The 17,374-nt window shown below is 39.6% G+C and overlaps 1 protein-coding gene across 5 annotated transcripts in view; it reads right to left on the bottom strand.

Annotated features, from left to right (window-relative positions):
* Positions 1-17,374, bottom strand: part of MAP2K6 (mitogen-activated protein kinase kinase 6) — a 208,887-nt gene that overhangs the window by 122,427 nt on the left and 69,086 nt on the right. For all 5 annotated transcript variants that reach the window (XR_011166137.1, XM_069076538.1, XM_069076537.1 and 2 more), the window contains exon 2: positions 948-1,014. Coding sequence is in view for 4 of the 5 variants with exons in the window: in XM_069076538.1 (XP_068932639.1) it covers positions 948-1,014 (67 nt within the window). In the remaining variant the exon portion in view is untranslated. The remainder of the gene's footprint in view (positions 1-947; positions 1,015-17,374) is intronic.

Here is a 17,374-nt window from a genome sequence, read left to right on the forward strand (position 1 = left end):
GAACAAAGTTTTGATGTATACACAACAGTTTTGGCACGTCTCCACAAGCAAAAGTCTAATGGAGGTAGATCAAGTGACCAAGGTGATCAAGCAAAAGGACCTCCTCTACCAATCTACCAGTTGGAGAAAGTATCATATAGAAACTGTCATACATGCAATGTGCCCCCATGGTGTAAAAATTTATTCAGAATTTACAAAACTAAATATAAAAGAAATTAAAATGATTAAAGTTTCAAATGATAGGATTTGGGGGGGGTAAGTTTGTAGTATTTATACTTACAAAGTTATGAATGCTTAACATTGCACTAAGACTTTTGGGACACTATCTCTTTGGTATTTCTCTCATTAAATTGTAAGCTCTTTCTGAGAAAGGATTGTTTCATTCATTGTATTTGTATCCCCAGCACTTAGCACAGGGCCTAACACACAGTAGGTACTTAATAAATACTTGTTAATTTGATTGACATTGGCCAATCTCTGAGCCTCAGCTTTCTCATCTATAAAATAAGAATATAATATCCATAGTATCTACCTCAGGATTATTGTGAAGTTCAAATAAAATAGTGTATGTAAAGCAGTTTACAGTCATTAAAGGTACAGTATAAATGTCAGCCAAAAAAAAAAACCCGTTATCCAAGGACCAACCTAGCCAAGTTTAGACAGACTCATCATCAGTTTTGCCCCGCCAGATGATGAATCTTTTGGTCACAGTAGCTCTTAAGCACTACAATATACTAGACAGTGACTATATACTCACAGTATCTCTCAATCTGCACTGGCAGAGGAAGTGTCCCCAGTAATTGAATCACATGGATTTGAAATAATAAAATAACAAATTGAGCACCCACACCCTCTTTAGGCGCAGCCCTTCCTAGTGTCAGCAGGTCATCCACAAATGCACAAATTATCCAATGGTCTCTACAAGCAACAAGGCTCTGAAAACTTACGCTGAACTGGTCTGAGATTGTTCAAATGCTTCTTTTGGAATCTTCAGCCCAGGGTTCCGCTTCCTACCTATGAAGAAGAAACCAGGAAAAAAAATTAAGACAAGAAAATAAGAGTAATGGAGGCATAAGTAGGTAGAGGAAATAGGAGACAGCACCTACATGAAAACTACTTTGACCTACTAACCCCCATTGTTAGAGGGTCATCACTTTTCCTCAATTCCACCTACTGAATTTCTTCTCATCTTTCAAAGCCCAAACCAAATATCACCCCCTCCAGGAAGCCTTCCCTGATTCTCCCTCTCCCTGCAACCCACAACTGATGACCATCTTTCCCTTTCCCATAGAACTGATGCGGTACATAGCACATTATGTCTTCTTTTGTATTTTAGTTGTAATACTTCCTATTCCTTCCCCAAACTACACTGCATTTCCTATGAGAATAGGAAGCATATCTTACCTAGGCTAAAGACCTCCCCCAGTGCCTAGCACAGTGTTCCATACACAGCAGGCTCTTACTAAATGTCAATCCAATTCAATTGTTAGCTTCATCCTACTCTTGCAGCTGCTATAGACAGATAAGGCGGGCAAGTTAAAAAACAGACAAAAAAAAAACCCTGGATTTCCAGTGTTTTGTAGAACACTCGATTCTGTGACAGAAAAAGTAGGTTCAAATCCTAACTGTCCCACTTACCATCAATGTAACATTGGGCATTTTACTTTACTTATCTGGTCCTTGGTTCCCTTCTTTACAAAATGAAGAAGCTGGACTAGATGCTTAGAGGTACCTCTATGATCTTTATATTAGTGGGGAACTTTGGATGTAAACCTGTATGACCTGAGCAAGTCATAATATTAACTGAAAATTATACAGAACTTTAAAATTGACAAAATGTTTAATAAACATTGTCTCTTTTAAACACCGTGACAGTCTTGTGAGGTAAGTATTATTATCCCCATTTTACAGAGGAAGAAATGGAGGCTCAAAGAGCCTAAGTAATTTATAGAGTGTCACACAGCTAAAGGCAACAGAGTAGATAAAGTGCCCGACCTGGAGTCAGGAACACCTGAGTTCAAATGAGGCCTCAGATACTTAGTTGTGTGACCCTGGGTAAGCTTGCCTCAGTTTCCTCTTCTGTAAGATGACCTGGGGAAGGAAATGGCAAACCACTTTGCCAAGAAAACTCAAAGGGGGCCACAAGAAGTCAGACACAATTGAATGACAAAATACAGCTAAAAAGCATCAGAGACAGGATTTGGACCTAGTAGGTCTTCCTGACTCAGTGTCCAGCACTCCATCAACTACAAAAAGCTCTTTACTTAACAGCTCCTTTGTCTATAAAACAAGAAGGTAAGATTAAAGGATCTCTCTGCTTACTTCTAGATCAAAATTCTTTGATCCTGAGGTTATTTCTCCCAAGTATCTTTCTGTACCTGAGTCACACACATATCTGCATTACTTTTTGCTTTTTTTTCCCCCTACCCAAATGTCACTTGACCTGTACTTTCTGAGTGACAAGTGGCATGGACAGCTAATACTTCACAGGCCATAGAGAGTAGTTAAAGAACATTCTCCTGTTGCCATTCTCAACCTCATGCAATACAAGAGAAAACCCATTGGAAAGTGTGTGGTGTAGGAAGCCAGGCCAAGATACCAGAGTAAAGGAAAGTAATATGGTCATCTTCTCTCCACAAATTCCTCCTAAAAGATCTAGAAAACACACCAGACTAAATCCAGATAGGGAAAAAAATCATTAGTCCTTAGTCCAGTCCGTGTCAGCACAGAGAAGGAGACAAGGAAGTGAGTGAACAATGGAGACAAAGTTGGGCCAGGAGCACACTGTAACAGAGCATTCCAGTATCCAGAGAAAGACTATACACCAGAGCAAGAGGAAGTCTCAGAACCATGTGAGGCATCCCTAGACCCACACCAAAGCACTACGATGGGTAAAGGTGTGAATTGGCATCTTTAGTCTGCCCAACTTCAGGTTGCAGATTCAGGAATAAGAAAAGGACAGTGGCATTCGGAGTCCCTCAGCAATGCATAGAGAAAGAAGCAAGTTCAGAAGCCAGCAGAGCAGCATCAGCGGTGTGGCTTAACCACAGGCACAAGTCCAGCCTGTAGAGTAATAAATAGGATGAAAAGCCCAGACAAAGGGGGGGGGGGGGGGCGGAACCTACAATTCCTTCTCTTTGACAGAGTCCAGCAGCAATCTATTCTTTTTTTTCCATTTTTGAAATGATTAATTAACTTATGATTTACATCATTCATTTCCACCAGTTTTGAGTTACAAATTTTCTCCCCATTTTCCCCCTACCCACAGCCCCAAAATAGCAGTCCCACAGGGTATCCCCACCTCCAATCTGCTCTCTCCCATATTTTCTCCCATACCCCTTTCGACTTTTCCAGTGGATCTCTATGCCCCAGAGCCTGTATATCTTATTTCCCAATTACATGTAAAATAGTATATATATATATGTATGTATGTATGTATATATATATTTATTTATTTATTTATTTATACATTTGATTTTAAAACTTTGAATTAAAGATTCATCCCCTTCCTCCCTTGCCACCCACCCTTACTGGGAAGATAAGCAGTTCAGTATAGGTTGTACATGTGTAGCTAATGCAAAACAATAACATAGTAGATATATTGTAAAAGACTGACTATATTTCCTTCCCTCCTATCCCACCTTCCACTTGTTCTATTCTCTACTTTGATTCCATCCTTTTCAAAAGTGGGTGCTTCCAACCCCCCCCCCCCCCCGGCCTGCCCTCCCTTCCATAATCCCCACTCTGATCCCCTACCTCCCTACTCTCCTGTAGGGTGAGATACCCTCTTTAGTGTGTATTTCATTCCCTCCCCGAACCAAATTCAATGAAAATAAGGTTGACCCATTCCCTTTTGCTTTCCTATTCTTTCCCTCCATTGTAACCATTTTCCCTTGCCTCTTCTATATGAGATACTATAGTTTACCCCATTCCGTCTCTCCCCATCTCCTTTCATTATATTCCTATCTCACCTCTTAATTTAGCCTTTTAAGTATCATCCCTTCCTGTTAAATTGATCCTGTGCCCTTTATCTATATATACCTGTAAACATATATACACACATTCACATATGTATTCATATGCCCATATACCTTCATATATAGACATATATATTTCTATTTCCTTCAACTATTTTCATACCAACAAAAGTTTTATCAGTTACAATTATTGTTTTTCCATGTAGGAATGTTAATAGTTCAACTTTGATAAGTTCCTTATGATTTCTTTTCCCTGTTTACCTTCTCATGGTTCTCTTGCTTCTTGTCTCTGAATGTCAAATTTTCTATTCAACTCTGGTTTTTTCAGCAACAGTGCTTGAAAGTTCTCTATTCCACTGAATAACCATATTTTCCCCTGAAACATAGTACTCAGTTTTGATGGGTAGGTGATTCTTGGTTTTATTCCCAGCTCCTTTGACCTCTGGAATATTATACTCCAAACCCTTTGATTCCTCAGTGTAGAAGCTGCCAGATCCTGGGTAATCCTGATTGTGTTTCCACAATATTCAAATTGTTTCTTCCTGGCTGCTTGTAATATTCTCTCCTTAATCTGGGAATTCCAGAACCTGGCTATAATATTCCTACGAGTTTTCTTTTTGGGATCTTTTTCAAGAGGTGATTGGTGAATTCTTTCAACCTCCATTTTGCCCTCTCTCATTTAAAACATCAGGGCAGTTTTCTTTGAGAACTTCCTGAAGGATGATTTCTAGGTTCTTACTTTGATCATGGCTTTTAGGAAGTCCAATAATTTTTAAATTATCTCTCCTGGATCTATTTTCCAGGTCAGTGGTTTTTCCCAGGAGATATTTCACATTGCCTTCTACTCTTTCATTTGTTTGGATCTGTTTAACTGCATCTCGATTTCTCATAAAGTCATTAGCTTTTTGCTCCATTCTAATTCTGAAGCAATGATTCTCCTCAGTGAGCTTTTGAGATTCTTTTTCCATCTGGCAAATTCTACTTTTTAAGGCATTCTTCTCCTCATTGACTTTTTGGGCCTCTTTTGCCATTTGAGTTAGTCTATTTTTTAAGGTGTTATTTTCCTCAGTCAGGCTTTTGACTCTCATTTTGTAATTTACTTGCATCGTTCTCATTTCTCTTCCCAATTTTTCCTCCACTTCTCTTATCTACTTCTTAAGGTCCTCTATGGCCTGTAACCAGCTTGTATTTTCCTTTGAAGCTTTTGGTGCAGGGGTTCTGACTTCACTGTCTTCATCCTGTTCCATGCTTTGCTCCTTTTTGTCCCCAAAATAGGAGTCTAATGTTGGAATCTTCTGTCTGCTTTGTTTCCTTTGCCTGGTCATGTAGCCCCTCAGTCATTTGACCCCTGGGCTTTTTGCCACAGTAGGACTCTGCCACCAGACAGGGGAGCTTTCATCCCAAACGCTGGGGTTTTCTCACCTGCCGGAGGTATTAGAAGGGTGCCTTCTCTGAGGTCTCCACACTCTCTGGCAAGCTGGACACACACCCCTGGACCTCCACCCTAGACTGCAATCCAGATGTAAGAAGGTTAAAGCAAGAGTGATTACCCCTCAGACTGGTGCTTGGTCCCCCTAAACTCTGCAGGCCAGGAGCTGAAGCTGCCATGTGGGACTGTCTGGCTGTGACAGTGTCTCAGCAGCTTCTTGCCCTGGAGGCAAAAGCCATGCACTCCAACTTACTGGGTCCCAAAGTCCAGACTGCACTGACCTCTCACTTTGTCCTTCAAATCTATCTGTTGATAAATCTGGAAATGGCTACAGCTGCTGCTGATCTGGAGTCCCTCTAGCTGGCAGCTTGTCAGGCCCAGCTTTGGGCATGGGGCTGGGCTTGGCTCCCAGAGCGCTGTGCTGGCTGCTTGCTGCCAGCCTGCTGGGCTGTCCTCAATGGGAGGTTAGCTTCTCTGTGTCATTTTGTGGGTTCTGCAGCTCCAAAGTTTGTTTAGAGTTCCGTTTTACATGGATTGGGTAAGGTGGAAGCTGGAGCCCAGTGGAGGTCCTGCTTCTACTCTGCCATCTTGACTCCGCCCCCCCACACCAATTTTATTTTAAATAAAAAACATCAATGGATATGAACATTTGTGCATAAAAAGATGAGCAGAAAAATAGGATTGCATGTGAAACTGTGAATCTCTTTTAGGTATAGAATGCTTCTCTTTGTTTGAAAGTATATGCTGGATTTTACAATGTAGTCCCAACACTTCCCAGTTCTTCTGTGCTCCCTTTGTGAACTTCTTTTTGCTTTCTTCTTTATATTTTTTAATGTTTGACAATCCTTTTTATTTGTTTTTTTTTAATAACTACCACATATCTCAAAAGACTCCCTACAACTTTCTTCCACAACTAAAGAGGCCTTCAGAGTGACACTTTCCAGCCCCTGTTCCATCTTCAGCATATTCTATAGACTAACACCTCAATATTCTAGTCCCCCACACACCCTTCCCACACATACACTTCTACTTTCCGTGGAACAGGTAATTAAGGAATTCTGTTTCCTAGAAAGAACACAAGGCTACAGTAAATAGCTATTACCAGTAACATAGACTAAGTAGATTGGAAGAACCTATAGAGAGTGAGGTGACCTCTTCAACTATCCTCCTAAAATATAAGGAAGAGATTTGTCCAGACAAAGCTTTCAGTGGTTTAGCTAGAGGGTAAAGTCAAAAATCCCTAGTATTCAAAACCCTCCACAGATTGCTCACCTGTAATTCTTGTCCTATTTGATGCCACTCTTCTAAACAAATCAATCAAACTGGATTATTTCCCATTATTCAGACATACACTGTATTTTACCTCCTCCACCCCTTTGCTCATCCCATTCATTCTGCCTGGAATGTTGTTCTCCATGATCTCTGCCTATAAAATCCTACATATTTGTTAAGGCTTACTTCAATGGCCATGGTCTCTATGCAGCTTTCTCTGCTTACCCCAGATAGAAGTAATCTCTCCCTACAAAGAACTCCTCGGACATGATTTCTTCATTCCCCATGACACTTTGCACATATTTCTTACCTACCTTAATCACTGAATGGGCATCGCCTCAGAAAAACCAAGAACTGAAAAAAACCTTAGCTTAAAAAAGCCAAGAACTTCCACTCCATCAAGATTATCTCCAGTTGTCCAGATCTATATCTTGCCACTGGACCCAGATGGCTCAGGAGAAGAAAGTAAAGTGGTGACTTTGCACAGCCCTGCCTCACTTAAATCCAATTCATTTGCAGATCAAAACATCACTTCCCTGTTGTCATTGGTCAGACTAGCAATGTCTTCCTTAAAAATCAAAGAAGTAAAAGGACTAAAGTGTTCTAATCTGGGTTGTCAGAAAAAAATAAATAAATAACGTGTTCCATGACAAAAAAGAATAGAGGAAATAATTTAGAAGGAAAAAAGAATCCAAAGAAGCATTTTAAAAGCCCATTTCAAGGGATTAGAAGATGAAAGAATGTGTGTGTTGGGGGGGTGTGGCAGAGAAATGTGAACTAGATAATAATTCAATTAGATGGATATTGGCTTGATAATCTGAATTCAAAGAGTAGCTGTTAATTGTTCAATATCATCTTAGCCAAAAGTATTCAGGGGAATGACCCGGAGATCTGTGCTTGGTTCTGTGATGTTTAATATTTTGTTAATGACTTGAATATAGGCATCAGCTTGTAATGGAAATGTAAACTTTTAAGATCTTCCCTGCCCCTAAGTTAAGTGCACCTGGAGCCGGTGGTAGGAGGCTTGTTTTTCAAGAATGCCCACACCTTGGTGCTTTGTGATTGGGCAGTGGGTCAAGATGGTTGTTACATTCTCTGAGCCAGGAGAAGGCTATATAAGCCCTGATGTGAGACTTTGTTTTGGGGCTCACTTTGAGAAGTGCTGTGTGATTTGACCAGATGAGACTCTGGGCAGCCGTTGAGAACCCCCTGGCTTTGAAAACCCAGATGTTGATGCTTCCCTCTCTGATAACTGTGATTTGTTATGGATGTAATGGTTGGACAGTTTGGAAGCCTGTCTGCTTGATCTGTTTGTACTTCTGTCTGTATACTCTTTAGTTCGGGGTGCTGACCTTTTTCCCCTGAACTAGGTAAACAATATATGTTTGATTAAAGTAAGTTTGTTAACCCATTTTGAGTTGCTTTCCTTTAGAAAAGCAGATCTAAGAACCTGTGTTGGCAGTCACCCTGGGGATGCTGGGGTGCTTACTGCTACACAGCTCCAAACTCAGCATTTGAAAAAAACTGGAAGCTGTGGGTAAATGATAGAGTTAGGATCCAAAATGATATTGACAGGCTAGAGCATTGGGCTGAATCTAACAAGATGAAATTAAATAGGGATAGATGTACAGTCTTACCCTTGGTTTCAAAAATTCAATTTCACAGCTATAGAATGAGGGAGGTAATTGTCTTAAAAAGCTCTGGGGGCTTTAGGGGACTTTAATCTTAAATTTAATCTCAATATAAGTCAGAAATGGTATCTAAAAAGGCTGTGATCTTTAGTTGTATTAGGAAAGGCACAAATAGCTTCCAGAAATGAGGGGGTAAATAGACCCTCTCCACTCTCCCCAGCTTATTTGGAGTATTATGTTCAGTTCTGGGCATTCTGCTTAGGAAGGACATTGATAGGATTGTATGCAGGATAACAATGGACCTTGAGTCCATGTTATAGGTCAGTTGTCTGAAAGATGTTTAGGCTGAAAAAGAGAAGTCAAAGGACACAATAACTGTACTCAAATACTGTCATGGAGAAGAGTGATTAGATGTGTTTGGTTTGGCTTAAAAGGACAGAACCAGGAGCAATGGGTGGAAGTAGAGAAAGATAATAGATTTGATGTTAGGAAAAACATCTTAACAATTAGAGCTGGTCAAAATTGGTAAGGGCTGCTTGGAAAGTAGTGAAGGCCTTTAAGCAGTGGCCAAATTATTGCTGGATATATCATAGCAGGACTTCCTTTTCAGATACAGGTTGAACAAGATGTCCACTGGGATTCTTTCCAACTCTAAAATTCTGTGACATGACACAAAGAAAGAGGCTATATTCTAGCCTGCCCTTATCTGATCATACTGTGTTCACCAGTGGGTATGATATTTCAAAAAGGGCAGTGACTAGCTGAAATCCCTCCATAAATAGATCTAGAATGATTAGGGTGCTAGAAATGATGCCATATATAGATCAGTTGAAGTAATTGACAGTGTTTACCTATGAAAAGAGTCAATTTGGTAGGGAGATGGAAAGACTATCTTATAGAAAAAAAGGTTTGAATCATTTGACTGGATCCCAGAAAGTAGAGCTATCACATAACTTTTCTGGGTCTTAGTTTTCTCATCTGTAAAATGTGTACATTGGCAGGATGGATTAACAGATCTCTAATTTCCCTATTAACTGAAATATTCTATAGTATTTTCTTTGGGCTACTTCCCCTACCCAAAATTGTACTCACATTGGATCCTCAACTACCTCAAGTTCAAGGGACTGTGTGGGTCTATACTCCTAGAATCTCAGCTCACAAGTTTCCATCAGTGGAACAATGTTTTCTCCAGTCAAAGTCAATCAGATGACACAATTAGTTCAAGTCAAATGCATTTTCTAAAATGCCACAGGAACCATTACTCCCATAATCCTATCACAAATACAGTATCAATGAGAAAAATAGATATTCACTCTTAGGGTCACAGATTTAGAGCCAAAAAGGACCTCAGAGACCATTTAGTCTACCAGTCTCATTGTGTAGAGAAAGAAAGACCTTGTGACTTGACTTGCCTATTGTCGCATTGCTAGAAAGTATCAAAAACAGGATCTGACTGCATGTGTACCACTATGTCACACAAAGGAAATCTATGTGACCCAGGCAACTAACACTACTGGTGTTACAGCATGCCTTTGATACCCCCATCATGATGTTCTCATTCATGGAACAAAGCATCTCTGCTGTGAGATCCATTCCACTGGGCTCCCTAAATATACTCCTGAACTGAGCAAGTAGCTTCAGAACTTAGATAAGCTCTCTATAATCTCCAGCTTTGAGTTCAGCAGCAATTCTGGGCCAAGGTACTTCTAAATGCTTTTATAAAATACTAGAAGCATTATTTTAGTGCCAATAGGTCAAGCAGCAAGCATTTATTAAGAACTTACCATGTGCCAAGCACTGTAATAACCTTGAATATACTCAGACAACAATAAAAGGGTACTTGCCCTGAAAAAGTTACAATATAGTAGGGAGAGACAGGATATATATACAAAATATGTATCACATATATATGTATAAATATATATATATATATATATATATATATATACACACACACACATAGAGAGAGAAACAAAATATATACACAAATACAATATACATGGAAAATAGAAACAAGGTGATTTGGTTGGGGAAGGCATTAGAAGGGGGAAAATAGGAGAGACTTTATGTCTTTTATGTCTTCATTTCTGGGATAATTAAACTGAGCCATGAAGGAAATTAGGGGCTTTGAGAAGTGGCCTTAGGAAAGAAGTGTACTCCAGGAATGTCAATGCAAGGCAAAGATATGGGCAGAAAAAGGATGCTTAGGATGGACCTATGTCATGCACATGGACGTACATGAAGGGGAATAACATATAATGAAACTGGAAAGGTAGATAGAGCTTTAAATACCAGAGAGATTTTATTTGCTCTTTGAAGTAATAAACATGTTTAGTGAGTAAAGAAGCAACATGGCCAGGCCTGAAATTTGGGTAAAACACTTTGGCAGCTTTGTAGAGAAAAGATTGGGAGACTTATGGCAGGGAAATCAATTAGGAGGCTATTGCAACAGTCCAGGCAAGGGGAAATGAGGGGTGCAATCTAGAGGAGGGACTGGGGCAATAAAGAAAAAAAGACAAATGCAAGAGATGCTGTGGAGGAAAAAATGCTAAGATTTGGCAGTCTATGAAAGGACTTAGGAAGAGTAAGGAGGTGAGGATAACACCAAGGAAGGAAAACTAGGTAGGGAGAAAAGAAAGATGGCAGCGACCTGGTCAGAAACAAGGAAGTTAGGAAGAGGGCTGAGTTTGGGGGTGCAGGAAGTGGAAAAATGAGCTATTTTTTTGGACAGCTGAATTTTGAGATGCTTATGGGACCAGCAGTATACTCAACTCTGGACAGATTCTCCCTTTCTATCAGACTTCACTCCCCTGGGGTGCTCCAGACCTGACCTCTCATAAGCTTAGCATCTCCTATGGTCAACAGCTTCTGCTAAAAAGAGCCCTGCTAATGGGGGTAGGAAAAGAGAGAGATTATCCCTCCCCCCTACCTAGCTACACTCTCCAAGAGGAACAAGAGAAAACAAGGAGCTGAGTACTTCCAGGTGTTGATATTCTTCTCACCATCTCTGCCAAGGGCCAGGATTATTGTCTCAAAAAATCCCAAATTGAGGATCCTACTTCTTTTATATGTAAATGGACCAACAAAAGTCTGAAAAGGGTACAATATTTAGAACATGCAAATAGACCAAAGTTTCACATCCTCTAAAAGACTTGAATGTTGGTCCCTCACCTCTTTGTCTCTGTTACTTATAGCCTACATCCTGTGGATTGGGAGGGATGACTTGATTGATCAGGGATCTTTTAGTAAACTTCTCCCCTACAATTCTGATAGTTCTTGGCAGTTAAAGACGGAACTGAATCCAGATTTATCTGCTTGTGTATTATCCAGAGCAATTTAATCCCAATACAACTAACTTCCCCATCCAACCTAACCTGAAGAGCTGTAATTACAAAAGAGAAAGTTTATAGATGTGACCTAAGGCCCAGAAGGCCCTCTCCCCCAAGGAATGGCAGCTCTGAGCTCAAATAGACTGAAATTAATCTTACCTGGGACTAATTACCTAGAGGAGGATCAAGCTTTCTTTGCTTTATTATTCATATCCCCATCTCAGAGCAAAACTCCAAGGAAATATCTAGGGATGGTCCGTGTATAGGGTCTCCCCAAAATGCGGATAACAGTCACTCCTAGAAAAGTACAATTTGAGTATCAGGTATAGGACAGCTCTTTATTTCTTTCATCACAGAAAATTCTTATTGATGGGGTACCTGGGGTCTAGGTCAGACCAACTTGTGGAGCCAGTCTGTGAAGTTGTGATTTGTCCTTTCCTGCCCTTAAGATCTGCCCCTTCCCCCTTCACCCTTCAAAGGGTGTTGCCTAGGTGGAATGTGGGATAGGGGGAAGGGGCAGATCTCAAGGGCGGGAAAGGACAAATCACAACTTCAGAGACTGGCTCCACAAGTTGGTCCGACCTAGACCCCAGGTACCCCATCATTATGACTAAATGAATTCAAAGATGCATACTAAATAATACAGGAAACATAAAATACTCAGTCCATTACCCTCATTATACTGCCTCCAAAAGATAAAAGATTTTTGTAAGGCTGAACAGACATTTTGCATTCACTTTGAAGGACTTATGCTAGCAACTCACAGTGTCCAGAGCTCCTTAGGCTTCCCTTAGTCTGTCACTACAGGTGATGCTGATGATACCCGTCTTCTCCTCTGAGAATTTTCCTCCTTCTGGTTGGTCCAGATCTAGAATGTAGGAACTCTCAACCCATAAGGTAGCTGCCAAAGCTGGCAAAATCCATTCTTAGGATCATTAGTTCCTGGCCTGAGGTCAGGAAAGAAAACATTGAGACAGAAGAAATATGCCAAGAACTCAGATTCACCTAAGCAATCACGTGTTCTTGTTGCCATGTGCTTACAGGAAAGAGAAATTATTTTATCCCCTTACTGGGAATTCAGAGGGAAAAAGGTATGCAACAAGAGAAGGGCCCAAAAAGAGAAAAGAGGGGTGAAGCCACACTCTTATAGCCCAGCAAGAAGAAGCTCCTTAACAAGATTGATTCATTCCATCCCCCAACACTTCTATTTTCAATACAAACCTCAAATCACAAGGACTCAACAGGAAACCAATCAGGAGTTGCAGTGTCATTCAAGCAAGATGCACATACTGTGTCAAATAGCCAGAGGGCATATCTAGCTGCTGGGAAGGCATTGCTCTAATAATCCCTGCTATCCTCACAGTTCTAGTCCCCTAACACTCTGCTGCAAAGTATTTTTATATATCTATCAGGAAGGATTTAGTACAAAGTAAATACTGTTCTATGTTTATGTGGGGGGGGGAGGGGGTTGAAAACAACTTGTACCCTTGAATATGGATCATAAGCTTTTATCACAATATGAACATCTACTGACAGCAATAAAATCAGAGAATCCAGATTCTTAGGTCCCTCACCCTTCAATTTATTGTCTTAATACTTTTGATCTGCTTCCTGTCTCAACCTACCAACAAGTATTTATTAGTATAAATAAAGTATTTAAACCCCTTTTCAAATCTTAAATGAGAGCTGTTATTCTTATCTTGGGTTAATGGTGGGGAGCAAGGGAGGCTGCAGGCCTGATATCCAAATGATTCTAGTAGCCTTTCAGTATTAAAATCATCTAGGGGTTACTAAGGGCTACAGGGATCAGACCATTTATATAATCTGATTTTAAAATCTTTGTTTCAGAATATATCCAAGTGACTCACTCCTCTATTTCAGTTTTGGGAAATGAGCCGTATTCAGAAAGTCTGCTGCAAAATATGCCAGCATTAAATTTTTTTTTTTTAACTAGAACAAAGAAACATTTTGAAAAAAAATAAAACAGTAGAAGAAAAAGGAAAAGGAGAAGCCTATGAAATAGGATCAAATGGGACCTGAACAAGAATCTAAGAAAATTTTCACCAAAAAAGACTGAAAGCAAGGAAATTATCTTATGTAAAGAATTACTTACATAGATTCAACTATATAAACGCATGTAAATTAAATTACATTTGCCTCCCTTTTTTGGCTAAGGACAATTTTTTTTTCTAGATCTAGGATTCTTGATTTTTTTTCCTGTCATAATTTAAATATGGGATCTATGTGCTCATTGTTATTACTAGGTCTTTCATGCATCAGGAGAATCAGAAATATCTTCTAAAAGACTAGCAATACTGGACATGATGCCTTTCTGCGATTTAAACGTGAAAAGATCCATTTGCTTATAATTGTTAAGCGGGCAATTTTGTACAAGATATGTTGGCTCTCCAATGCCACACTGTGGCATGGAGATGACCCTGGGTTCTCAGAGGCTATGCCAGTGGAGCATAAGCTCTGGCAGATTATACAATGCTGAAAAGGCTTTCAGGATGGGCCTTGGCAAGAAAGTCTGTTTTCCAAAGACCAACCACTGGAACTGTGGAGAGGCGCATTGCTAGTGGTATAGCCTCCAGGCTGTGATTATTATCATTTTTTTTTGTCCATGGCAACCCAAAGCAGCAAAGATAAAATTTAAATGGTCTTCAGTCTTATGCAGATTCCTTTTGTTTTTCCAGTGACTATGCAAAAGTGACCAAAAATGAAGCAAAGGGTGTCAAGAATCTTCAATTTGACTATTTGTGCTGTGAATGTGAGATCCTTCTCAGATGACAGACAACTACCTCAATCTCGACTCTGCTACTAAAAATAAAACGAAAAGAAAGAAGTTGGAGCTAAATTGAAAATTGGTTCACAAATACTCCTTGGAGAGGCAAAATTATTGGAACAGATTTTATCATATACTAAATGATTACAAAAAAAAACATTTTATGGGACATTTGGTCATTATATATTGCAATAATAGTATTTGCAAAAAGACTATCATGGGGGCAGCCAGGTGGCGCAGTGAGTAAGAGCGCCGGCCCCGGTGTCAGAAGACCTGGGATCGGTTTTGGCCTCAGATACTTGGCACCCACACAAAATAACTGGCCGTGTAACCTTGAGCAAGTTACTTAACCCCAATTGCTTTAAAAAAAAAAAAAAAGACTATCATGAAAATAATGGCAACATTATATCAACATTGACTGTTGAAGGTAAAATAGTACAAAAATTCTATATAGAACTTGATATGACCCTCCAGACTAAATCAGTGTACATTCTCATACCTGGTGACTTCAATACAAGGATGGAGAAAATTAAAAGTTAAGGAGAAATATATGAGAAAATATGGTTTAATGAAAAGAATGAGAAAGATCAAAGATTTGTAGATTACACAGAAGTCTCCAAAATTACTACCACTGTCTTCAAGAAAAGAATTGGCAGGGGTGGCACAGTGAATAGAGAACCAGCCCTGGAGTCAGGAGGACCTGAGTTCAAATCCTGCCTCTAACACTTAATACTTACTATCTGTGTGACCTTGGGCAAGTCACTTAACGCTAATTGCCCTGCCTTCCCCCCTCCAAAAAGAAAAAGAATTGGTACACACTGGATATGGATAGCACCAAAGAACATGAAAAAGAACAAAATAAATTATATTTAATGGAAGGCCAAGTCTTGTTAATGACATAGGAATTATCTCTGAGGAATCTACAGTTGGATCATCAAAGTTATCGGCAGAATTAGTTTGGTTTTTTCTTAAGTACTAATAATGAGCAAAAGCTATGGCATAACATTAACACAATATAACCCTGCACTATTTTTAAAAGTAAACAACAATTTTTAAATGACAAATGAACAATAGAAATTATATTGGCACTAACTAGAATTTTTTTCATTCTAAGTTTAACCAGTGAAAATCAATTGCTACAACAAAGAGACAAAAAAAAGCCCAGGAAGCACCATCATCAGCAAACATAATTTGCTGACTAGAAAGATGTCTGTCAAAAGCAAATGCTGGCTAGAATAAAAATATGCTTTTAAAAATTTTTATTTCTGGGGCAGCCAGGTGGCACAGTGAGTAAGAGAGCCAGCCCCAGAGTTGGGAGACCTGGGATCAGATCCGGGCTCAGATACTAGCACCCACCCAGAAACACTTGGCTGTGTAACCTTGAGCAAGTTACTTAACCCCAATTGCTTAAAAAAAATTATTTCTGATCATTTCTGAAGTTCTTTATGTCTCAAAGACCTAGTAGTCACAATTAGTATATAGATCCCTTAGTTTATATAATGAAGGATCATAGAGAAAGTCAAGCAAAGCGGTATGCATTAAATAAGTGCTTACTATGTGGCAGGTATTGTGCTAAGCACTACAAATATAAGCAAAAATAAAGACATTTCTGTATAGTAGAGGACAAGACTAGGACATGGTATTGAACTCTGGTAAGTCAGAAGCACAAGTGGAAGGGGAATGAAGGTTGGACAGCCTGGGACCCTCCACAAAATGGAAGACTCAAGACGAATTCACGAAAGACAGAATTATGAGCAGTGCGATCTCATAAAGCCAAGGTTTTTATTTTTTAAAAGTCTGGCAAGAAAACCAACTAAGGAATTCATCCCAAGTATGACCCAAGGATTTTCAAAGATAAAAATGGAAGAACTTGCAAACCAAAGAAAAATAAAAAGATCTGCCAATATCATAATAATAAACTATTTTCTCTACCATGGACAATGGAACCACCACTTTTAATCCTTATATTGCAATCACTATGTGCATACAGAATAACAAGTGATGACAAAAACAAGATGGGAAACAAAGATGGAAAAAGTGATTGAAGCAAGTGTGTGTGTGGGGAGAGAGAGAGAGAGAGAAAGAGAGAGAGAAAGAGAGAGAGAAAGAGCATGGTGGTATCAACCACCTAAAACACATTAGTCAAGTCAACAAGTATTTATTAAGCTTTATGTGCCAGACACTATACTAAACACTAGTTACACAAAAACAAGAAGAAAGGACAGTCTCTGCCCTCAAGGAACTTATGTTCTTATAGGGGAAGATAATATATATGAAAGGTTTCAGCCAAAAGTAAAATGAAAAAGTTGGTGGTATGAGAGGCAGAGGAGGTGAGAAAGAATGAAGGTATCCAACATAGGGGCATTAGAGAAAAAGTCTAGAAAATCAGTACAGCATAAAGAAGAATGAAGATATGATTGGCCTAGATGTCCTCCTTAAAGTGGAGGTGTGGGGTGGAAACAGCCAATCAGAGAGAGAGGATGCAGGGGTGGAGGGTGCTTCTAATGTCTCAAAAGGAAGAGTAGGAATAAAAGACACCATCAAGGAAATGTATAACAGGAAGGGGAAATGGGCTGGTCAAGTCTGTGGTAAGAAGGGGTGGATAAGAAAGTGATACGGAATCAATTTTTATATAGTACCTACTATGTGCTAGGCAGTAGAGTAAGCACTTCACAGATATCTCATTTGATCCTCACAACAATCCTGAAAAGTAAATACAGTTATTATCCCCATTTTACAGTTGAAAAAGTTGAGGCAAACAGAGATAAAGTGATTTCCCCAGGTTCACACAGCTAGTAAACATCTGAGGCTACATTTGAACTCAGGTCTTCCTGTCTCCAGGCCCAGTGCTCTATCCACTGTACCACCTACCTGCCAACCTTAGGGGACAACCAAAGTGCTCCATTAGTAAGTACCTTTACAATTTTAAGAGAAAGCCAAGAAGGCCTCCA

The sequence above is a fragment of the Petaurus breviceps genome, unplaced genomic scaffold, assembly GCF_028583685.1.
Source record: "Petaurus breviceps papuanus isolate PSGF00001 unplaced genomic scaffold, PetGlider_PUasm1.0 90925, whole genome shotgun sequence".
NCBI lineage: Eukaryota > Metazoa > Chordata > Mammalia > Diprotodontia > Petauridae > Petaurus > Petaurus breviceps.